Source organism: Daldinia vernicosa (assembly GCF_022497035.1).
Source record: "Daldinia vernicosa strain CBS 139.73 unplaced genomic scaffold F5Y00scaffold_12, whole genome shotgun sequence".
Lineage (NCBI taxonomy): Eukaryota > Fungi > Ascomycota > Sordariomycetes > Xylariales > Hypoxylaceae > Daldinia > Daldinia vernicosa.
In genome coordinates, this window is record NW_025953928.1 from 147,682 (window position 1) to 169,536 (window position 21,855).

A 21,855-nucleotide genomic window follows, 5' to 3' on the forward strand; every position below is an offset into this window, starting at 1 on the left:
GTACTTGTCGGGTTTGGTTGTCTGGCCTGGTGCTTTCTTGGGTGTCAACAGTGATGGTGATCCCCAAGGGCTTTTGCTTTTCTGTAGAATTTTGCCTTCGTGAGCCTTGATGAAATCTCGCAATGCTTGTTCCTGGTGTGGGCTGTATCGTCTTGGAGGTTGTTTGATTGGTGGGTTGTCCTCCGTGTCGATCTCGTGTTCAGTCTTCAGCTTCGCGTTCGTTCGTCTCTTCGCTTTGTCGAACAGTTCGGGGAATTGTTGTTCGTATATTAGCAGATACTTGTTGATTTTCGGGTTGTCTTTAGGCGTGTCCTTGTGCCATTTGACTTTTAACGAAGTATCTGTTGGTACGGTGGTTATCTTGAAGATAGTCTCTTTGTCTGTTGAGAGGCAGGTCGGAGGGTCTTTTATTGGTTTCAGTACCGGTTCACCGATGAATTTCTTCAGTTGTATTGTTTCATCGGATGGGGTTCCTTCGCAGTGTACTCCCCATTTGTGAAAAATACTTCGTCCCAAGGTTAAATCTCCAGGGAATGTTCCATCCGGGACTATTCCTGCTGTGACGGCGAAGGTTGCGCTGTAGCCGTCTATTGTTTTGAACCTTGCGTGAACGATTGTATCTTGTCTGATTCTAGGTCCGGTTCCTCCGATTCCTGACATGGTAGACTGTCTTCGTGATTGGTATTTCTTCATGTCTTTGGCTAGTGTTTCTGAGACATAGCAAGCGCCACAGCCGTAGTCAAAGAAGACTGTAAAGTCTCGATTGTCGTAGGTTTGCGCTTCGAAGGTGTTGTGGTCTTGTCCACAGCCTTCTCGAAGAGGCTTGTCTCGAAACGGTAATGGTCTTTTGCCTCCATCCACTTCGACCCAGTGGATGCGGCTGTCCTATTCGTCCTCTTTGTCCGCGAGATATTGTCCGAAAATATCTTCGAGGGCTTGGTCGAGGGTCTCGTCGTCTAGTTCTGATGCGCGTTCCTCTGTGTCGTTGTCATCGTCTTCGTCGTCGGCGAAGTGGACTCGCTTGTCGTTCTTGTTCTTCCACTTGTTGACAGCTCCTTTGAATTTCTTTGTGAAATTCGTCTTGTTGTCTTTAAAGAGTGTGCCTTTGATGGTGATCTTCTCACCGTTAGAGGGTGACTTACGGGAGAACTGTGTTTTCTTCCTACAGTCCTTGGCCCAGTGGCCTTTTTTACCGCAGTTAAAACATTCGCCATCTGATGTTTTGGCTGCGTAGCCGTGTTCATCTGTCATGCTGACTTGGCGGTCATCATCTCGAGGGTCGGATATAGATGATTGTTTTGCGGCGTCTGGCACTGTTCTTCTCGCGTCTTCTGGCGCGATCTCTGCTTTTCCGGGGTGATCGGGTGTAGCTTCACCTATTTTCATGTGATAGAATGGTGCTGCTTTACCTTGTAGTTGTATCGTAGTCTCCGGGGTGCTGTATATCTTGTCTTCTACTGCTGTCTGCTCGATAATGCGTGCTCGTCTGACGGCTTCCTCGATTAACTCTCCTGTGTTCCATGTTTCCATGTGGTCCTGACACGTCAACCATACTCTTGGTGCGTGTGTTCGCAGTATGTTGATCAGGATTTCTCGTGTCTGGTGCGTGGCTCTGTCGTCCATCGTCAATCGATAGAATGCTTCGCGAATTCGTCGCATGAAGTTGGTCAGGTTCTCATTCTGGTATGGCAACATGGTTGCGAATGAGGTTATCGGACTGTGTAGTACGTGGTGATCTGCCAGTACTTGCAGTATGGCTTCTACGAATTCGACCCAGGTGGGTAGCCATGCGCGTGTCCATGTTGACACTTGTTGGAAGTCTCCTGACAGTTCTGTTGCTATTCTTATCGGCCATAGGTTGTATGGTACGAGTGCTATCATCAGTCTGTCTTGTATTTCTTTAAGTTTGTCGAGTACTTTGTTGTCTGCCCAGACGAGCTTGAGGGTAGGGGGTAGAACGACTTTGTTCTTGTCTTCGCATCTTGCGTAGCTGTTACCTTGGTCGCTCAATACTACTTCAGGCCATATTGATTTCACTTTCTCTTCCTGAGGTGTGTATATGGTGCGGCTTGTGTTCATCGGGCGGTGTAGATTGAGCTTACCGTTTGCCAGTCGGCTTTCGTCGCTGACGTTGACAGGCTTCTGCTTGAATTGGTTTGTGTCGGGGGCTTGTCTCGCAGACTTCTGCGATGATGATGATGATGCTGTTGCTAGGGGTGTTGTCGACGATGACTTTATCGCCGGTGTTGTCGGATTGTTTCTGAATCCGCTGATTTGGGTTTTCATATCTTTCATGGATTGTTGCATGATGTCCATTGCGTTCATCAATGTATCCATTTTATTGTCGAATGATTCGTTTTGTTGAACCATTTGTGCCTTGATTGTATCAATCGTGGTGTGTAGTTTGCTGCCGATTTCATCCATTCTTTGATGGGCGCCGTTTACACCTGATCCGTAGCCGGTTTGGCCGCTTGTCCAGGGATCGTCACCTTTGGCGCCTTGTTCATTGTTGGATTTCTTAGGATCCGACATTGTGGTTGTTTTGATTGATGTATCAAGATGTCACGTTGTTTTGTTTATTATTTCTGCTATTGGCGGTCTGCCTGCAAAAATAGCTATTTGTGCCTTCTGGTACCTCAATACAAGGACTCGTGATACACTATCACTATGATGATATGTATCGGAATGAGTCTCGTAGTATTGATTGATTAATTAGGTAAAAGGAAAGGAATCTATCTAGGAAGCTATTTACAATTTTGTATGCATTCCTTACTCGTGGACCTGTGGGTCCTTACGAGTAGTGGTCCGTGCCCAGTGGTGACGGATCCACAAAGCTGCTAAGAAGAGAACCTTAGTCGACTAAGATCTTCGGCCATTGATGTTCTTCTCCTGTATCTTGTACTTTGTAGTTCACCCTGTCCAAGTGCGTGCTTTCTCGCTTAATTCCTTAGCTCAAGATGCCTATGCGCTAATGGCTAAAGCCGTAGGAGACCCACTCTTTTAAAAAAAATATGGTGGCTTGTTGGAATGACGAGTTTCTTGGCCTGTACAAACTACAAATATTGACTTCCAAATACGTGTCCATTTCTGCGCTTTTGGGGAGATATTTAAAAGGCGTAAATATTTGTACCGAACTGGCATACACGAGAAACTGATTATTGTGTCGATGGTTCTCCGTTTCACTTGCTTCTCTACATACTATGTAGTACGTTCATCATCGTTAACAGGCACACGTTTCTTGCTTCATCTTAGACCCTAGCTGCCCTGCAGTCGGTATTGACAGGTTCGGTAGCCTACGGTTTCTGTGCCGCAAGCTTGGCGGCGATCGACCAAATTGGCCGGGGGTTGCAACGGGGCGATCAAAACACCAATGTGGAAGTCAACTTGCATATTTTGGAGCTAATAAACCGCACATCACGATATCCATCTAACTAGCCCGACCTTCCAATCTGTGAGCATAATGAGATGACAGCGCCGTACTCGCTCTAATTATGTATGTACGCAGGTATGTGCAACTATAGTATGCATGACGAACCTCATTCAAAGATTTCCTAGGTCGGAGTTTTTACAACCTGTACCAATGAATGCGTGTTCCCGTACACAAGGCTTCTTAGATCTAAAAGGTAAGCATAGCCGGGCAGCCGGGACAAAGCGTTTGCCTACCAATATTCCACTAGTTATGCTGGTACCTACCTATCACAATATACATAATCAAACTTCGAGGAATAGACAAGAACAAGAATTTGGCCAGCGAAGAAAATTAAAAATTGCAGATGCAGATACATAGTAAGGCTGCGTTAAAAATATCTTGAGGTACAACGAAGTGACCTATATTCAAGTTCCGATGACAGCCGCTTGCGTTTTTCTTGGATTTTCAAGATTGTATGGATTAGGATTACCAGTCGTTTATATTGTCCATTGTAGTTGAGGATATTAAGGATGACCTGGTTCGACCCAGCGGCCATTCAATCATTCAATGCCGAAACGCGCATGGGCACTCTTCATGTATTTCATCCTGGAGGCGTCGTATACCTGGATCCTATTCAACGCCAGCAATCAGAAAACTTAATTACCTACCAACAAAATGGAGTTTAATGAGGTTAATATTTTGTAAGACCATGAGGCAAGGAAAAGTTAGGGAGCCGCGCTCAATAAGTGCATAGGGCTATTAGATTATGTGCCTTATACCTATACAGAATAGGTATCTAATAAATACCTAGCCTAGGTATCAGATACACAGGCATTGAACAATCAGACGATGGAATAATTGAGGTCGTAGAAAGAAAAGCCTAAGACAAAGAAACGAGACCGGATCTCCGTATCTTCCATCCTTAAGCGTCTTTCTGCATCCCTGAAACATGTGACCGCAAAGCCACCGAAGCCACAGTCTACAATATACCTCTAGTGTACATAGTGAGGTACGCAAACTGCCCGGGCAGTTTATTACTAACCCACCTAAGCAAACGCTAAAGCGTGCAGCTACATATTGTATTGTGCTAATTGAACCAGCCAGCTTAGGTGCCTTAACTAACTAATTTAGCAGCTTAGAATGATCCCGCCTATATTCATTCACACTCCCCCACCCCCGAAATCACCGCGCTCGAAAACGCGTCGGCTGTACATTTTACGTGTCAATTTCGAGGTTTGACGAACATTGACGAACATCTCCTAACCTGTGTTATCGCATCATTCGTAAACCTCTTTTTAAAGTTTAGGACTGTCCTGCGACGATAATTCTGACATTAGATTCGAGCTGCCCGATCGGCAGCGCCTACCGCGACCATGTACATAAAACAAATCATCATACAAGGCTTTAAGAGGTGCGCGTTGACAAGTCATCATAATCCGCCACGAATTTCAGTTTCACCATACTAATGTCTATATCCTACGCAGCTACAAGGACCAGACGGTCATGGAGCCCTTTTCGCCCGGTACGAATGTCATCGTGGGTCGCAATGGTTCTGGAAAGAGTAACTTTTTTGCCGCGATACGATTCGTCCTAAGTGACGCATACACCCAAATGAATCGCGAGGAACGCCAGGCGCTACTGCATGAAGGCTCAGGTTCGGCAGTTATGACTGCTTATGTCGAGGTTATTTTCGATAATAGCGATGACCGATTTCCGACCGGAAATAAGGAGGTTGTTATACGCCGCACAATCGGCCTAAAGAAGGACGAGTACTCGGTCGATAAGAAGGTCTCTACCAAAGCAGATGTCGCGAATCTGCTCGAGGCCGCCGGATTTTCGAGGTCGAACCCCTACTACATTGTACCACAGGGACGTGTCACGGCACTCACTAATATGAAAGAGTCGGATCGTTTGAATCTGCTCAAGGAAGTTGCTGGAACTCAAGTCTACGAATCCCGTCGCGCAGAGTCACTTAAGATCATGACGGAAACAAATAATAAGAGGGAGAAGATTGACGAGCTACTAGATTATATTAAGGAACGGCTAAGTGAGCTGGAGGAAGAGAAGGAAGAGTTGCGCGACTACCAGGACAAGGATCGCGAGCGTAGGTGTTTAGAGTACGCGTATTATTACAAGGACCAAGCCGCTACACAGGAAGCTCTAGAAGAATTAGAAGAATCGCGACAGGGTGGTATTGAGGATACGGACGAGAACCGCGAAGCATATAACTCGGGTATGAGAGTCATCGCTGATCTAGACGCCGAGATACATAAGCTTCAACAGCAGATGGAGCTTCTTCGTATAGACCGTCGGCAGCTTGACGAAGACCGCCGAGAAAGCGCCAAGGCGATGGCGAACGCCGAGTTGGTCGTCAAGAGTTTATCGGACAGCATGTCAGCTCAAGACCAAGCCAGATCCCAACATGATGCAGAGCTAGAGGAAGTGAAGACGACAATAGCACAAAAGGAGGCCGAACTAAAGAATTTGGCTCCTGAGTTTGAGAAGGCAAAACGTAAGGAGGCAGAAATTAAACAAGCTTTAGATTCGGCGGAAGCTGGACGACAGCGCCTCTTTACAAAGCAGACCAGGGGAAGTCAATTCAAAAGCAAGGCAGAGCGAGACGCGTGGTTGCGAAAAGAAATAGATGAACTCAACGTAACGCTGAGCCAGCAAAGGGCGAATCGTCTCGACGCTGATGAAGAAGTTAAAACTATCCAGGCTACCATCCAACAGCTCGAGAAGGAGATTGCGGATCTGCGACAGAGAAACGAAGGATTTGGTGGTGATCGACTCGCTCTCGCCGAAGAAGTCACCAACGCGAAAGATGTCCTAGATAAGCTCAACGAAGAGCGAAAACTACTCCGCCGAGAGGACGACAAGTTGGAGACAATCATCGCAAACGCTCAAGGCGAGTTGACCAATGCCGAACGGGAACTAGCACACACCATGGACCGCTCCACCTCTCGAGGTTTAGCATACATACAACGATTGAAGCGCGAGAATGATATCCCCGGTGCGTACGGTACGTTAGCTGAGCTCTTGGATGTCAACGAGGCGTACCGGTTGCCGGTAGAACAGGTCGCTGGTGCCAGTTTGTTTCACTACGTGGTCGATAACGACGACACTGCAACATATCTGGCCAGTATGCTTCAGAAAAACTTCGGAGGGAGAATCACATTCATGCCGCTCTCCAAATTAAAGCCTAGGATGCCGAACCTCCCGAGAGCTAACGATGCAGTTCCGTTGCTCAGCAAAATCAAGTACAACCCCGAATATGAAAAAGCGTTCCAGCAAGTCTTCGGCAACACAATTATCTGCCCAAACCTCACAATTGCCAGCCAATACGCGCGAAGCCATGGTGTACATGGTGTTACTCCGGATGGAGATACCAGTAACAAGCGTGGTGCAATGACGGGTGGATATATCGACACGCGAAAATCGCGTTTAGAAGCCGTACGAGCCGTTAACAAGTGGAGAGAAGAATACGATCAGCTAAAGTCCAAGGCAAATGACATACAAAAGAGAATAGAGCAAAAGGACCAAGAGATCACCAACGCGTTAGGCGAGGAGCGCAGGCTAGCACAGAGACTCCGGCAAATGGAAGATGGCTATGGACCGCTGCGAGCAGAGTTGAATGCAAAGAATAACCAGGTAGATCGTGAAAGAGATCGGCTCGAGGCTGCAATCAAACGGCGAGATATTGTCGAGAGGAACATGAAGCAGTTCCAAGATAACCTCAGCGCACATGAAGCCGAGCTGGCTTCGGATTTTAAGAAGGTCTTGACAGCTGACGAGGAAAGACAACTTGAGAGCCTCGGTGCTACCGTTCAAGAGTTACAAAAAGAGTGGAATGAGGTCAGCAATAAGCGGAGAGAACTTGAAATTCGCAAGCGAAAACTAGAGCTAGATCTACGAACAAACCTTCAGCTCAAACTCGATCAGCTCACTAGTCAAGCGTCTGAAACTGCTTCCAGTGGTACCAGTGCCTTAAAAGAAGCCAAGCGGGAGCTCAAGAAAGCACAAACGACGGCAGCTTCAATTCAGAGCAAGATTAAGGCCAACGACCAACAGATTGAATCTGCTGAATCTAAGATTGCGAGCCTAGAAAAGCAAAAGGCTGAGAAGGAGGCACAACTACAGGAGATCGCAAGAGAGATCAAGAAGCAGGAGAAAAGGATGGATAAGAATAGGCAGATGAAGGCTTTGTTGGTAACAAGGTCGGCAGAGCTAGCCAAGAATATTAGAGACCTCGGTGTCTTGCCAGAAGAAGCCTTCGAGAAATATGAGAGGCTCGATCATAAGACGGTACGTCTAACCCTTCGTAAGAAGACACGACACGTTCATTACCGGCTAACCCTGCATCATAGGTTGTCTCGCGTCTAAAGAAGGTTAACGATGCGCTGAAGAAGTACAAGCATGTTAACAAGAAAGCTTTCGAGCAATACAACAGCTTCACCAACCAACAAGACCAGCTACTGAAGCGTCGCAAGGAACTCGACCAATCACAAGCGTCAATCGAGGAGCTAGTTGCTCACCTCGATCAACGCAAAGATGAGGCGATCGAGCGAACATTCAAGCAAGTATCCAAGGAATTCGCTACCATCTTCCAACGTCTAGTGCCTGCTGGTCATGGCCGTCTAGTGATTCAACGCAGAGCCGATCGACGAGTCGACCCGGACACGTCTGACGAGGAACAACGGAGTAGCGTAGAGAACTATACAGGCGTCGGTATCAGCGTCTCGTTCAACTCCAAGACGGCGGATGAGCAACAGCGCATCCAGCAGCTCTCAGGTGGTCAAAAGAGTCAGTCGCACAATCTTCTTATTTAATAATATTATCCTAGACTAACAAGAACAATAGGTCTCTGCGCTCTCTGTCTCATCTTTGCCCTCCAACAGACAGAATCCAGCCCTATGGTCATCTTTGACGAGGTCGACGCCAACCTAGATGCGCAATACCGAACGGCCGTGGCTGGGCTCCTGCAGTCCATCTCGGCTGAGGCGGGCACACAGTTCATCTGCACGACGTTCCGACCGGAAATTGTGCACGTGGCCGACAGGTGCTACGGCGTGCTGTTCCGCAACAAGAACAGCACAATTGCCTGCGTGAGTAGGGAGCAGGCGCTCGACTTCGTCGAAGGCCAGGCACCGAGGTAAAGTAAATTGGCGGAAAAACCATGAGCTACGCTAAGCTGAGGGGTGCGATGGCGGGTCTATGGTGTGTATATGGTCTTAGGCGAAGGAGTTTACGTGAAGTCAAGTCATAACTGCGTTGTATACCATGAGGCATGCGAGAGAAGCTTGACGCTGTTATTCATTACCGCTGTATGATGTAGCTTATGCTTCGAGGGATATTAATGAAAATTATCTATTATTCATATCTAAGGGCAAGATTATAAGCCGTGAGGCGTCTTGATCTAACCAGGTACTCCTAATCCTATCACATAAGCCAAGAACCAACTTAACTACATAAGAGGTACCTTTTAGGGAATAGGTCTTTTGGCTATTTATTGTTACTACGACTCTAAATTCGTTACTACGAAGGGCCATAGCCTATGCCCTTCAAGACCACACCATTGATACGCCTACAAGTTCTTTATCTAAGGTATTCTTTTGCTATGCTATCGACCTCCTCAAAGGATGAGTTAGTTGCGGAGGGGGGAGCTCGACAGGAGATAAGCAGACTATTACCACTTGCTTTTAGTCGTGAAAACACGCTTTTTGATCTCATTCAACTAACTTGACCATTGTTCGAGGACACTATTCATCGCCTTGAGGTATGTGAGCTGCCGATCCGAGTGTGGTCAAGTCGATATATGCTATTAAGAGCACGCGATACGATGGTTCTACGGTGACTTCGAGGAATTCGGCCAGAACTGATTTGGTCTAAGATGGGAACTGCCTCGTCTTCGAATCTTAAGTCGCTTCGGCCTTCACCACTTCAGACGAATCTAGCCTCGCTATATAGGACCGGCGGTGGCCGTGCTACTAACTAATCGCCGTAAAGATTGTCCAGAACTACCTACGCCGGCCTATCACATGGCCTTGCTATGTATAATATACACATAAGGTACCTAGGTAGGCATATTAAGGTAACAAACAGACTTGCAACCCGATCACAACTCGAACTTCACTATTTCAAAAAGCCGCAGGGTTTATTTAACAATAGGTTAATATTTTATTATATTATATTATATTATATTATGTTATCCGTGTACTAACGCAATTTGCACAAGCTGGTAGGGTAGGTAACAAACAAGAAACGCTAAATAGCCAACTATCTCAGTCCGTAAGATCTACGTCGTCCAACACATACATACCTAGGTATAAGGTATATATATGCATGTATATATAGGTACCTATGTATATGAGGTATATAACGTCAACGACCTTAGATATCCCAACGCAATAACGAAATGTTATACTATATAGCGCCCCCCCACCATCTCATTGTATTTCATTCATCTCTAGCCACACGGCCAGAAGAAAGAAAGAACAGCTAACTTATCGAGATCACCTCACCTCGGCTGTCGCCAAAACGCAACACTATGCGAGTCTTCCGGCGCCAGGCCGTCATCCTCGTCCTCGGGGCAGGGGGACGCCGCGCGGGTCCGTGACGAGCTCCGGCTCCCGGCAGCAGCGTCGCTACGACTACGGGTGCGGCTATGGCTGTGACTATGACTATGACTATGACTGCTGCCACCACGGTCACGAGTATGACTGCGATGGCGGCTACTGCTGCCGTGGTCTTGGCCATGGTGGTGGCGATGATGATGGCGATGGCTACGATCATGATTTTGGCCACCACGCTCATTGCTACGACTATGACCATCGTCGTGGTCGTGGTCGTGGCTATCACGCTCGGGAGAAGGCAAATCAGGCACCGAACTCGCGAAGCGGCTCCGATGCGGCAGGATAGCCGTGTATCCCTGCGTATCCCTGTCGCCAACAGTCCTATTCCTCGGGCGAGTGCCCCTCGTAACCGTAACCTCCGATTCGCCAGTCAGAAATCTTCTCAGCAAGTTGCTGCCCGCATCCGCTCGTTGGTCCGAGGAATACACCGACGAGCTTGTGGATTGTCTAGGGTTTTGGCTCGGGCGATGGTGACCTAACGCGGTAGCAGGCCGACGGGTTGGCGAGCGGGTTCTTGGAGGACGGCCGTCGCCGTCGTTATTGTTGAGACGATTGGTACTGTTACGCCTGTACTGCGACGGGATCTCCGGCACGGGCGGCGCGTCGTCCCCCAGGTTGTCCGCGGTGTACACCGTAACGTCGGTCCAGACGCTGTCGGTGGCGGCAGCTTGGATTGACGGCGCGCTGCGCGAGCGATACCTCCGTATATTGAGAGGAGAAGGGGCAGCTGACATATGACTGAAATCTGCCGGAGGCCGAAATGCGGGATGGGCCATGGATAAGACCGTCCTGGTGTCGTCTGGTGTGAGATCGGATTTTGATACCTGAGAACTGTACCACTGCGTCACCTTTAGCCTACTTCTTTCTTCCGCCTCGAAATCTCGGTCGAGGTCTGGGTGGTCTCCCAAGTCATTCAGATCGTCCAGATCATCCGGGTCTTCTGGGTCTTCGTAGTCATCCGATAAATCGTGCTCCTCGTTAATAGACGGCAAAGGACCGCCTGCAACTGTTGGTTCCCCGAACTCTGAGTAAGGGCTCAGACTATCGGGCCTATAGAGACTTTTCACATTGTCTTTCAAGCTATACAGCGCAGCCCTCCTCTGATCTTCCGCGCCCTCTAGATCGGCTACAGCTACAGGAATCCCGTTCCTCGTTCTCCTCGTATAATGCTTGTTGTCTTCAACGTACCTCAACTCTGTTCCACCATCGCTTGTCTTTCTTAACTCGGTATAAGCTGGATTACTTTTATTGAGTTCTTTTCTCCGTTGAAGTCGCCACTCTTTAAGTTGAGGACGGACTTTCCTAAGCTCCTCGAGCACGCTATCACTCATAGCTATGCATTGCGCTGCCCTCTCCTCCGTGAGTTGCTTGATCCATTCGTCGACATAGCGTTTAAGCTTTGGTTCCCTAGTCCGGCGCTTGTTTGAACGTGATGGACGTGACGAACGTGACGAACGTGATGAGTGTGATGAACGTCTCTCGGTCCGGTCAATAAGGGTGGTCCGCAAGTCGGCAAGTACGCGGGCATTAGCACCCATAGCACCTAGAATACAAGCCTCACAACCAGACTGAACAAAGATCATGTGGCTCTCAAAGGGCGGTGTTCCGTAGCACTCGCGGTATAAGTCTGGATCTGTCCATAGGGCAGCAATAGAGTCCACTCGTCCGACGAAAGCAGCGAGAATCGGATGATTGTTCTTGCCCTTCCACGAGCGTAGCACGTCCGTATGAACCGTTACCTCGTAAGCGACGGCTAAGAAAAAGCGACGGATGAGCCAGGGGTTAAGAACGGAGTGTGTCTTACACAACACCGCCCTCGGGTCTACTGCTTCTGGATTAACCTTTTCGGCGATTTTTATGAAGAGACGCTTTAATACGCCCGAATTGTGAAGCAACTCATCTGGAAGATTTTTAATTTTCTCTCCCTGCCTAAGATGCCATCTCCTCGACGGAATCGCAATCCCATATTCAGGTCGTCGGGATAGGAGTTTTGTAAGGCGAGTAACGTTCTCGCTAGACGGATGGTGAAGGTCGATACTCATTCGTGCTGTATCTCCCTATCTCTGTAACTATAATGTCCTAGTTAAGTGATCTTAATATTTCTGATTTCGTCTATTTGGTCTGATAGTTAAGATAACTTTCTATAGCTAGCAGTAGTATAGTAGGTAAGGAAACCAATGGTTAAAATGGTTGTTGCAAATTGGCCGCGGAGCGTGAATGCTATGTACTTCAGAATTTCGAGCATTGTTCCAAATCATATCGAAAACAGGCAACATCTACGCGAACTCTCGAGCAGTTTTGCAGCAGGCTTATTGATTTACCATAAATAAACACCTCTTTTTGTTCCTTGACCGTTAAAAAGTCGGTGACTACTCGTTCGTAGGACAAAGACATTATTCTGGTCGCCGCTCGACTTGGATCGACACAATGATCAAAGAAACTTATGACGCTGCCTTTAGCTTCCGTCAAAGGGTTAGGAATTTTGAGCGGGTAGACTTACAGTAGTACTATCCTGCCAAGCCATAAACAGTCAAAGTGACTTTGTATTCTCTTTCAAGTGCCTATGTTCGAGGCTCACGCACGCTCCGAGGCTCACTTTCGGCGACTATGCGGAAATGCGGAAATACGGAAACATCGCGTCTTCCGCGGCATAATATGCTCCCTAGAGTTGGGTTCTATATTTGAGAAAACGTCCCAGAAGTCGTCCCGTCTACGGCGGCGTAGAGGTTATAGACTATTTTTTTAATGTAACGTATGCTCAATGCCATGAAAACTATTAGCACAAAATGCTGGCCAGAACGCCTTAGCCCCCTAACCGTTGCCTAAGCAAAGGCAATTGCGAGCTGTAACTGCAATGTCTGTCTGTATGCTAGGCCTAAATCCATCCCAAATATACAGGTTCGCCTTGGTATCACCGCCGTGTCATCGGAATATAGAGGAATCGTTATCCCATTACCATTAGCCCGCAGCCGGACCTCGAGCCGGGTGGTACTCGTGCTCCCCCCTCATACGCTCTAACCTAATCTTCGCCGCCTCAGTGCCATCATCTGGAATGGCTGGCTCTCGGAACCACTCATGCTCAAGAGCTTGCCGAGCTGTGATTCGTTTCGCCGGGTCATAAACGAAAATCTTCTGCAAAAGATCCAAGAAGGCCCTGAGAAATGGACTAGAGGCCGGTATGATATCCTAGATATATGTCAGCGACCGAAGTGAGAGGACAATGGGTTAGTAACTAAGTCTTACACTTAACCGTTTCATATTCTTCACGAATCGCCTAGATGCTCGTGTAGTTTCCGCGGTAGGATAGTCCAATCTTAATCGCTTGAAATATCTGTCATCTGGATTAGTGGAGTCGTACACAAACGTAGTGAAGAGAGCCAACCTACTTGGATGCGGCGTTGCCCGTGCTTCGTGTAGCCATCTTATTGACAGCTTGTACGAGGTGACTGTCTATGCGACTATCACAAACATTCTCCATCATGGCCAAGTGCTCGAGATTATCGTGCGTCTGGAAGAGAGCATCGCCAGTAAAAAACTCCACCAATATACACCCGATACTCCATATATCGCAGGGGAAAGACCAGCCTAACCCAAGTATAATCTCGGGTGCGCGGTAGTGTCTGGTCGAAACAACAGATGAATGATACTCATCCTGGAACGTTGCAGATCCAAAATCGATGAGCCGAATCTCAGTGTCAAGTAGGACTTTGCGCTGAGTAGCCTGTCGACTCACACCAGCCGACGAGGAAGGTATCCTACGATTGTAAGTAAACGTCTGATAAGCGCTATCACAAAGTAGGATATTCTCGGGCTTTAAATCAGTGTGGATGAGGTTTAGATCGTGGAGAACTGGGACTCATTAGTAACAGTAAAGCGGCGTCGCGAAGGTATTGATTGCTTACAAGCGACGCTCGTGAATAATTGACGAGCAAAGCTCTGAATCTGGCTATTGGGGAAAGGAACAAAGTTGTTGCTCTTGAGGAAGTCGAATACACTCGAGCCGAGTAGGTCCATTACTATGCAGATGTGTCCGCGGTAGTCGAAACAGTCCCGAAGGTGTATACATCGGTTTCGGTTCTCCTCGTCATTGGCCTTCAAAGTTTGAAGCACACGTAGCTCAATTCTGGAAGCGTCCCGATATTTCTGCACGGCTCGGATGATTTTGATCGCAACCAGCTTATTTCGTCTGCGGTCGCGGGCCTGAACAACTTTGCCGAAAGTACCTTGCCCTAACAGTTTTACCATTTGATCTGATATATATATATTAGATGAGTAACGGAATGGGGGGAGAGGAGTTAGGAACGCACATTGTGATGTGAGCTCAGCATCTGGAACAACAATATAATGACCATCGTCGTCGTCAACTCTAGCACCGCTTTGGTGGGAACGCTAAAACACGAATGTTGATTAGTACGCACAGATGCAAGAGACAGATGCAAGAATGGGACCACTTACATCATTGACAACCCTAACAGTCACATCACCAGCTTTCTTGACAGGCTTCTGAGGAGGGCGATATGTGACAAAAGCATCGCCGAGAACTTCAACTTCCCTTCTCTTCGCTTCTTGGGCAATCTGTTGCCTGGTCCTCTTCCTCTTTTGGCCGATATTATGATTCTCGTAATCATATTGACTATTCGAGGACAAAGACCCGAGCGAGGTAGCAGCTGTAGTATTGTGAGCCGACGTCGTGCGATCGGTGGAAGTAGAACCACTAGTAGAGGTTTGTTGGTAAGAACCATTTACACTTGGTTCGTACAAGTCATCATTTTGAATAACTTGGTCCTTTCTTCGTCTCTTGGCTGTATGACGGGGGGTAGCGTCATTCCCAACACCATTCGCGTATGTTCGTGACACGGTAGCGACCGAAATCTTCTGTTCCTCCGGCTCGGGGGTGTCATGTATGACAATAACTTCTTTAGGCAAGCCGTTTTTATAGAAACTCTTCCAATCCGGTTCCTTGGAACGACGACGTTTTCTCGGTTGGCTATCGGGGAAGGACTGGGCTACGGAGGCGGCGGAGGCGGAGGCGACCGAGGGAGGCATATTGGCGCTGGCGTGATTTGAATCTAACCGAGGAGTAGAATTGGTTCTCGAGGAATCTTTGGTTGGTCTCGCAGTGGCTACTGATGCTGATGCAGTTACTCCATTTGTAGAGGGTTGGATTTTTTGACTCGTGGCGTAGGATGTACTAGTAGTAGTATACGAAGATGAGGAAGAAGCGGCGTGGTGTCGATTAGAGACGGTCGCTGTCGAGGCAGTCGAAGCCGGGGTGGGGAGGATAGGGTTTGCAGAAGTAGCACCAGAAACTGCAGCAACTGGTCTATATGAGGAACCACCGCCCTGTAAATTTGAATAGGGCGGATAGTGATGAGTTGAGTGATGATGATGACGATAATGAGGAGGGAGTGTAGCCGTTGCAGTAGTCGGCGTTGACATTTTATTCAAATGTCAATAAATTATAAGAGAGAAGGGTGAAAGATCCCGTGGAGAGATCGATCTAGGATTGGGATGGTTGGGAATTGTTTCGTGTGCACTTTCCAAGAGAGGTACAACACGTACGGGGGGAGGGGGCCAGTGCAGGTTACTTTTTTTTTCCCCTACTGATATCGCGCTGTTTCGTGGCTGTTCAGGGCTAATTGCGCTGCCCTTAAGGGTCCTTTAGGTTAAAAGGCACTTGTTTTCGGCCCTGTAACTTAGGCGACGTTGGGCCTAGGATTTAAATCCCTACCGAAAAGAGTGCGGGCGCTCTTGACAGTGGCCAGTAGTAGGCAAGTAGGTAAGACCAGTACCAGTTTAGTCGCGAAGGGAATGGCAACCGTTGCGACCGAATTCCAAGATTTGTAGGCTGAGTTGGCAGCACCAATAGGTGACTAGGTACCACCGTTTAGGTACCTAACTTGCTGAGCAACTTGCTAAGCACAGTGGGTACGGGTACGGGTACCAACTAAAAAGAAATCGTAGTATGGTGACTGTGATGTTAGGAGGTAGCCCTTGCAATCCAAAGTAAACAATTAATCATGAATATTTCCCCAGAGGTGATATTTATTTTCCTTTTCCTCTGTTTCCTCCTCAGCTGTTTGTTTGTTTTTGGTCTGTAGCATAGAGCGTTCGAAGGTCGGGACTTCGGTTAACCGAGGATGGATAATATGGTTGATCGTAAATTGTAAGGTCGAAGTGCAAGTGCAAATGCAAAGCTGCTTTTGTCCTTGTATCGTCGTCTCGTCTCGTCTGCTAACCAAAGTGTAAATTTACACGTGATCAATGCCTTTATATTATTTAAGCCTTTAAAGATGATGATTGTTCGATCGAGTACTATTGACGGTTTGGTTTGGCTCTCGAAGGTGGAAGGACAAGACGTGCTTGTGACGAAGGTACTCGCTACTACAGGTGGTTGAAGCAGTGCATAGTAGGTCTTCGTGTCGACGGCAGCATTAAGAACGACGGCCGAAAATGTATACTTGTCTACCTCTGGGAGACAAGAATAAGCAATAACAATCTTGGTGCTTCGAGGCAATTCAAAGCAGAAAGAAAGTAAAAGAGGGATCTAGTCTCGAGCGTGAATTGTGAATGTAAGTGTGAATGTGAATGAAGTCTTGCGTTGCCTCAATGCAGGATGAGGTGGTGGTAATGATTTACTCGTGGGTTCTCTCATAACGCACCAGGCTGCGTATTACAGCAGATACAGGGCAGATACAGGCGAGATAGGTACAGGCATACGGTTGACAGATGCACGTATGTACAATGGAATATGTACATGGAGATACATGACGGATTCACGGGTTCTGCCTCTTGTTTCGGACTTTGCCCATGCTGTTTGGCTGTGTGGTGAGAATGAAGTAATCGGTGGGTCTTCTTCGTCTGCTAATTCGCCTTAGGAATTACTTATTACCACGCTAGGTATCGTTACAACTTAAACCCATAACGTCGACAGATAATATTAAGTACCTTTTTATCTAATTCAAGTACCTATGTGACATGTAAATATTAGTAGTACTTAACCTATTACATGTAATTTTTATAGTTGGTACCAAAAATACCCCAATAATAATAGATTAATAAAGCCTCCCCGCACGGTATGGGGGAGGAGCCAAAGATTGATTTTCTTAGATTCCAAAGGCAACAACTGTGGAGTTTCCACAGTGTATATTTTATCACTTTCACTGTCTTCGTCTTTCCCATCCCCTCCGATGACCGATTGCCAACTTACTTAAGAGGGCACTGGGCACTAGGTAACCTACATGGTTAAAAACAACATTATCTCACATTCAAGGATTAGGTACATACCTGATGTACCTGAACATTGAAATCGGGTCCATATCAGGTATTAGGTGTCATGGGCAACGGATATTATCTCCAGGGTATTTGCTATCACTGATTTCTCCCTCGTCGATACGGCAACCTTTTACTTGACTTACACACATACGTATGACAATAATAGCCAGTCATTTATATAGGTATCATATATCATATGTAAGTAATTACATACATTCCTTTTTAGTATTCCGTACCTATGTAATTACCAAAATGAATTTATATACTCCCCTAACATCCGGTGCTGTTTATCAAAATTGGGAAGAAACAAGTTGATCTCGCAGTCTCGACAAGTTTTTTCTTAATCCGTTTCGCTCGTATCCCGATTTCTTCTCTTACTTTTAAAGTAGACCCTTTCCTACACGGGAAGTGATTGCGCTGGATTGGCTGGTCAGTGGAGACCCGTTCAGGAATACTACCTATTCAAAGGACCCCTAAACCCTTCTGCCCAGCAATACCTACTGTAAACGACATCGTCGACCACACTCCCGAGGCGCAGGCGGCAAATGTCGCCACATACTATTGGTACTAAACATCTGGTTCGCCCAAGTTTGCCCTGCTTCTTTAGCGTCGCCTATGCATCTCTTGCATCTCTTGCAGCATTAGCTTTTTCCCCTTCCCCTCACCTCAGTACAACGCAACCAGTATCACGATTTCACTTGCAGCCTTATCGATTTCAATGGGTCCGGCCTTTGCTTCCTAGCTACACTAGCTGATGACTACTTGAAGGAACAAGTCCCCGTTCTGTCCGTCCCAGGCCGTCCGTAATAAGAGGTAGGTAAGCAGAGACAGAGAGGGTTTTTTTCTTCTGCCTGCGTGGCATCCCATGATTCTTGAGCATAAATCCCAGTCTAGGATTATTCGGCCCATGGCTGTTTTTGAACGACGTGAGTCTTCCAATTATCAGCCGGCAACTTGAGACGTGCGTATTTGGCTTGTTAATGACCAATTTTTCTTCATAGCATGTCTACTAGTTACCTACCTATGTAAGTGGAAGGTATCTTACAACAATATTTAATAAGCCCAATCTTGCTATTTTATCAGCACCTTGCATCACAAGTCTTTCCCACGGACGTTTTCTTTACATAGTAGTAGGGAATATCATTCGTCCACCGGCTGGACCTCAACCCTTCCCTGTTACCACGCTGCAATCCAAGGGAGTCGGGACAACGGGCCAACGTTTTCATCTGACGAGAAACTAAATTAAAATGAACCCACCGCTTGCCTAGCTTACACCAGGTGTACAATGCGAATCCACGGCTCTATTCCTGTGATGGCCGAGCTAACAATCGTCAATTACATTCCAAGGAAAGAAACGTTCAATCCTAACTTGTTTTCGGCTCGAAAACCTAGTGTAAAAATGGCAAAGCTTTTTTGATCGACAATTTTGAGTTATCACTACAGAAAGAAGATGAAGACAACTCAAACAATAAGGTCGTCCGGTCTCGAGACTATAAACTACCTAACGGTTAAGGTACTATGACTCGCAAAGTCTGGGTTTATATTTAGGTGGTTTAAAGAATTATTACGTTGCCTTACACCTCTTCCATGTCCAATTCTTACGCATCCCTTTGCGCAGTTAAGTACGCCCACGTCCTAATGAAGTCATCCGCTTCCCGACAAAAAGTCGTCCGCTTCCTACATCACGGGTTATTTCGCATCTTTTCCCTTGTAAGTGGTTCGGCACTAAGGCGGTTATCATGTCTTAAAATATTATTCTTTTTAACAAGTTTTCAATGCCGTACCTTCAATAATATACAGTAATACTCGCACCTGGGAGAACTTTTATGTAGGTATATACAATTCCCAGACCGGGACCCAGACCGAGCCAACTTCCAAATAATCCTCCAGCGGCATTGGCCAGATAAATAGGCCTATAAAAAGGCATCCAGTTTAGGTACCTGCCTACATATGCGTTTCGTCGTCATCAGAATAGGCGGGCTTTTTAACCGCACGCCGGGCAACCCGAATATATAATACATTTAGTAATACGATTATGTCTCGCATCTCAAAGCCGAAGCGTCTTTTACCATGGTGATAAAAATGACTATCGAGATTTATTTAGCGTAGTGGCAGCAGTGCCGCTCGTCAGCCCTTATTAATCCTTCGTGAGGCTCCATTGAAGACTTCGTATTTTCATTTCCCCTTTCGAAGTCTATGTGCGATGAATAAGATGCTATTCCCTACACATGACAATTCCATAATCCTTATCTCCGCAATTTACATACACTACGGTCCTTCGTCTTCCTCGCTATTCCTTTGTATATAGAGCTACAATATCTAATGTAATGTAATATACAGCTGTGTCGCGCTCAGACCGCTAGATCTTAGAAAGGATCTCTAGCTCTCCCCTGTAGCAAGCAAGCAAGCAAGCACTCCTCGTGGAATGGAAGGATACGTATTTAGATTCATATTATTAGGCAGTATGTAAGAGAACAGCCCCCCGAGGGTTCGACAGCGCATACTTGCCCCTCCTAAACCCTGCCGGGCCGTGGACAAGCCTTGCCGAACTCTGTCACATGTACCCCAGGCACGCGTCAGGAAGCACGCCAAGACAGTTTGACGATCGAAGCTGAGACCCGGATACCAATTTCCTTCTCGCATCCCGAAGGAGGCAACTGCTACGAGCTATTTAATAAGAGGGTTTAATGACTGTTTCTATTTCGTGTCCCTCTTATCTCCGCGTCTACCATGCGTCTCATCTATGGCGAAGCATAATGTCATGTAGGTAAGTAGGTACTATGCCTACGCCATGACATCGCACTATATGGTACTGGTTTGACGACTTCTTCCCACAAACTAAATCATCAAGACCATGTTAACAATCCCCCTCGACTTGTTTCGCTCCAGAAACGCCTAACGTGACTACCTAACGCCGCCGAACAATGATGCATTCCGTCTAGATACCACGATTGAACACGACCATCCCCCCATCTCCTCCACGACCGTGGAACTCCTCCTCTAAGCTCTCCGCGCTAATCTTTTGGCGCTGCGGGAATGCCGCCAGCGCAAACGGTAGCGCGAGGAAGCTCATGCCGAGGATCAAGCCGAGGTTGATAGGCAGCGTGTAGCGGGGGTTCTTCTTGAGCCACTCGGTGCGCTGAAGGCGCACAAGGATCAGCGGCGGGACGACCATGATGGGACTGCTATTGAAGACGCGGCTGAGCGCCGTCTCGCTGACCGCCAGCGTCGCCGCCTTCTTGCTCTTGCCCAGGCTTGGCACGTCGTTTTCGGCTTTGCCCTCCTTCGCTAGCCGCGCCTTGTCCGCCTCCGAGAGCACGGGGAAAACGTCAATTCCCGTGCGCATCTCTTCGCCGCGCATGAGGAACACGTTAAGCGCACCGGCAGACGCCACGGCCGCAAAGGGCACGAGCCGCCCGAGGACGAGCTTCGTCGACGGCGAAAATCCCTTCAGCCGGGGGATAATCGAATTCAGACCTACTGCTACGGAACAAGATGCGCCAACGGCAAGGAAGTACGACTGTGCGATTTTCGAGTAGGAGAGCGGGTTTGATTTGTTCGCGTTCGCGTGGTTGATGGCAACATTAAGAGACTGGTTGGTGATTTGCCAGAGAACAGTCCCGGTGTTCTGTTATTACGCTTTAGGTAAGTATCTGTTCAAGCTGATTCCGCTCGGGTCGTAGTCAAGGATAGTGCGCATACCTTTAAGCCCGGCGTAAGCATTCCAGCTGTGACGACCAAGTTCGAGAACACGAAACAGGACATGCGGAAGGGGAGGAGGACTGGCTCTCCGGTTTCTAAGGAGCCCGATTAACCCAGCAGTTCGAGACTACGGAACACGTCAAGTTCATCATGCTATCATACCGGGATGTAGTGTAGAGTCGACGATCTTCTTCGCCTTCCATAATTCCGGCGTCATATCCTTTATCTCGCCTTGCTTATATGCGATCAACAGCTTTTTGGCTTGCTCAAGACCATGGTTTCCAACGAAAAGAGTTCTATTACGAACGGATACGCGTTAGAGGAATAGTCACTGGTAAAAGGGTTGAATGCTAGTAATACCTTGGATCTGTAATGGTTGCCGTCTGTTTGACACGGCCCCAATACGTGCTTAAGTCATATTGCGACTCGGGCAGTTCCCGACTTCCAGGCAAAGAAGCCGACATGGTGAAGTGAAAGTAGTGAAGTAGTGAAAGTATTTACTCAGTTACGCGCGACCAATCGCCAAATGGCAAAGTTGAAAGGAGCGGACAGCTGGTCCTACAAGTCCAGCCGACGTGAGAAGGCTGCCGGCATAAACAGGTAGTACCCGCCAACGGAATTTATGCGAGGATGCGAGGAGTAGGTAGGAATTGGAGTATAAGCACTTATCCTCCGTGATTGCACCCTTTGTAAGTCGGACCCGGCGATGAAAGCCTTAGCTCACGGCTTCAACCGGCATTCTTTTACAGACAGGGAAGGCATGACTCTCACAAAGCAATTTTTTAGTGGGCCGATCTCGGCCGTCGTACTTTTTTTTTCAAGTGCTTGCAGGTAGAT

The 21,855-nt window shown here is 47.5% G+C and overlaps 5 protein-coding genes across 5 annotated transcripts; 1 reads left to right on the forward strand and 4 right to left on the reverse strand.

Annotated features, from left to right (window-relative positions):
- Window positions 1-885: 885 nt before the first annotated feature.
- Window positions 886-2,831, reverse strand: F5Y00DRAFT_268008 (uncharacterized protein; the record flags this gene model as incomplete). The annotated part of the gene is made up of 1 exon (XM_048012171.1): window positions 886-2,831. The coding sequence occupies exon 1, from the start codon at window positions 2,530-2,532 to the stop codon at window positions 886-888; it is 1,647 nt and encodes a 548-aa protein (XP_047866846.1). The 5' UTR covers window positions 2,533-2,831.
- A 1,826-nt stretch (window positions 2,832-4,657) lies between these two features.
- On the forward strand, window positions 4,658-8,669 carry F5Y00DRAFT_22109 (RecF/RecN/SMC protein). The gene is made up of 4 exons (XM_048005655.1): window positions 4,658-4,820; window positions 4,894-7,714; window positions 7,777-8,212; window positions 8,270-8,669. The coding sequence occupies exons 1-4, from the start codon at window positions 4,783-4,785 to the stop codon at window positions 8,563-8,565; spliced, it is 3,591 nt and encodes a 1,196-aa protein (XP_047866847.1). The 5' UTR covers window positions 4,658-4,782; the 3' UTR covers window positions 8,566-8,669.
- Window positions 8,670-9,578: 909 nt separating this feature from the next.
- Window positions 9,579-12,488, reverse strand: F5Y00DRAFT_22150 (uncharacterized protein). Its single transcript, XM_048005666.1, has one exon. The coding sequence runs from the start codon at window positions 12,081-12,083 to the stop codon at window positions 9,927-9,929; it is 2,157 nt and encodes a 718-aa protein (XP_047866848.1). The 5' UTR covers window positions 12,084-12,488; the 3' UTR covers window positions 9,579-9,926.
- A 405-nt stretch (window positions 12,489-12,893) lies between these two features.
- F5Y00DRAFT_22126 (kinase-like domain-containing protein) lies at window positions 12,894-16,086 on the reverse strand. The gene is made up of 6 exons (XM_048005658.1): window positions 14,497-16,086; window positions 14,349-14,430; window positions 13,944-14,291; window positions 13,428-13,890; window positions 13,285-13,372; window positions 12,894-13,227 (listed from the first exon to the last, which is right to left on the reverse strand). The coding sequence occupies exons 1-6, from the start codon at window positions 15,478-15,480 to the stop codon at window positions 13,000-13,002; spliced, it is 2,193 nt and encodes a 730-aa protein (XP_047866849.1). The 5' UTR covers window positions 15,481-16,086; the 3' UTR covers window positions 12,894-12,999.
- Window positions 16,087-20,106: 4,020 nt separating this feature from the next.
- Window positions 20,107-21,747, reverse strand: F5Y00DRAFT_22183 (Tricarboxylate/iron carrier). The gene is made up of 4 exons (XM_048005670.1): window positions 21,379-21,747; window positions 21,181-21,314; window positions 21,019-21,113; window positions 20,107-20,944 (listed from the first exon to the last, which is right to left on the reverse strand). Exons 1-4 carry the CDS (start codon window positions 21,480-21,482, stop codon window positions 20,255-20,257), a joined length of 1,023 nt encoding a protein of 340 aa, XP_047866850.1. The 5' UTR covers window positions 21,483-21,747; the 3' UTR covers window positions 20,107-20,254.
- Between the last annotated feature and the right edge of the window lie 108 nt (window positions 21,748-21,855).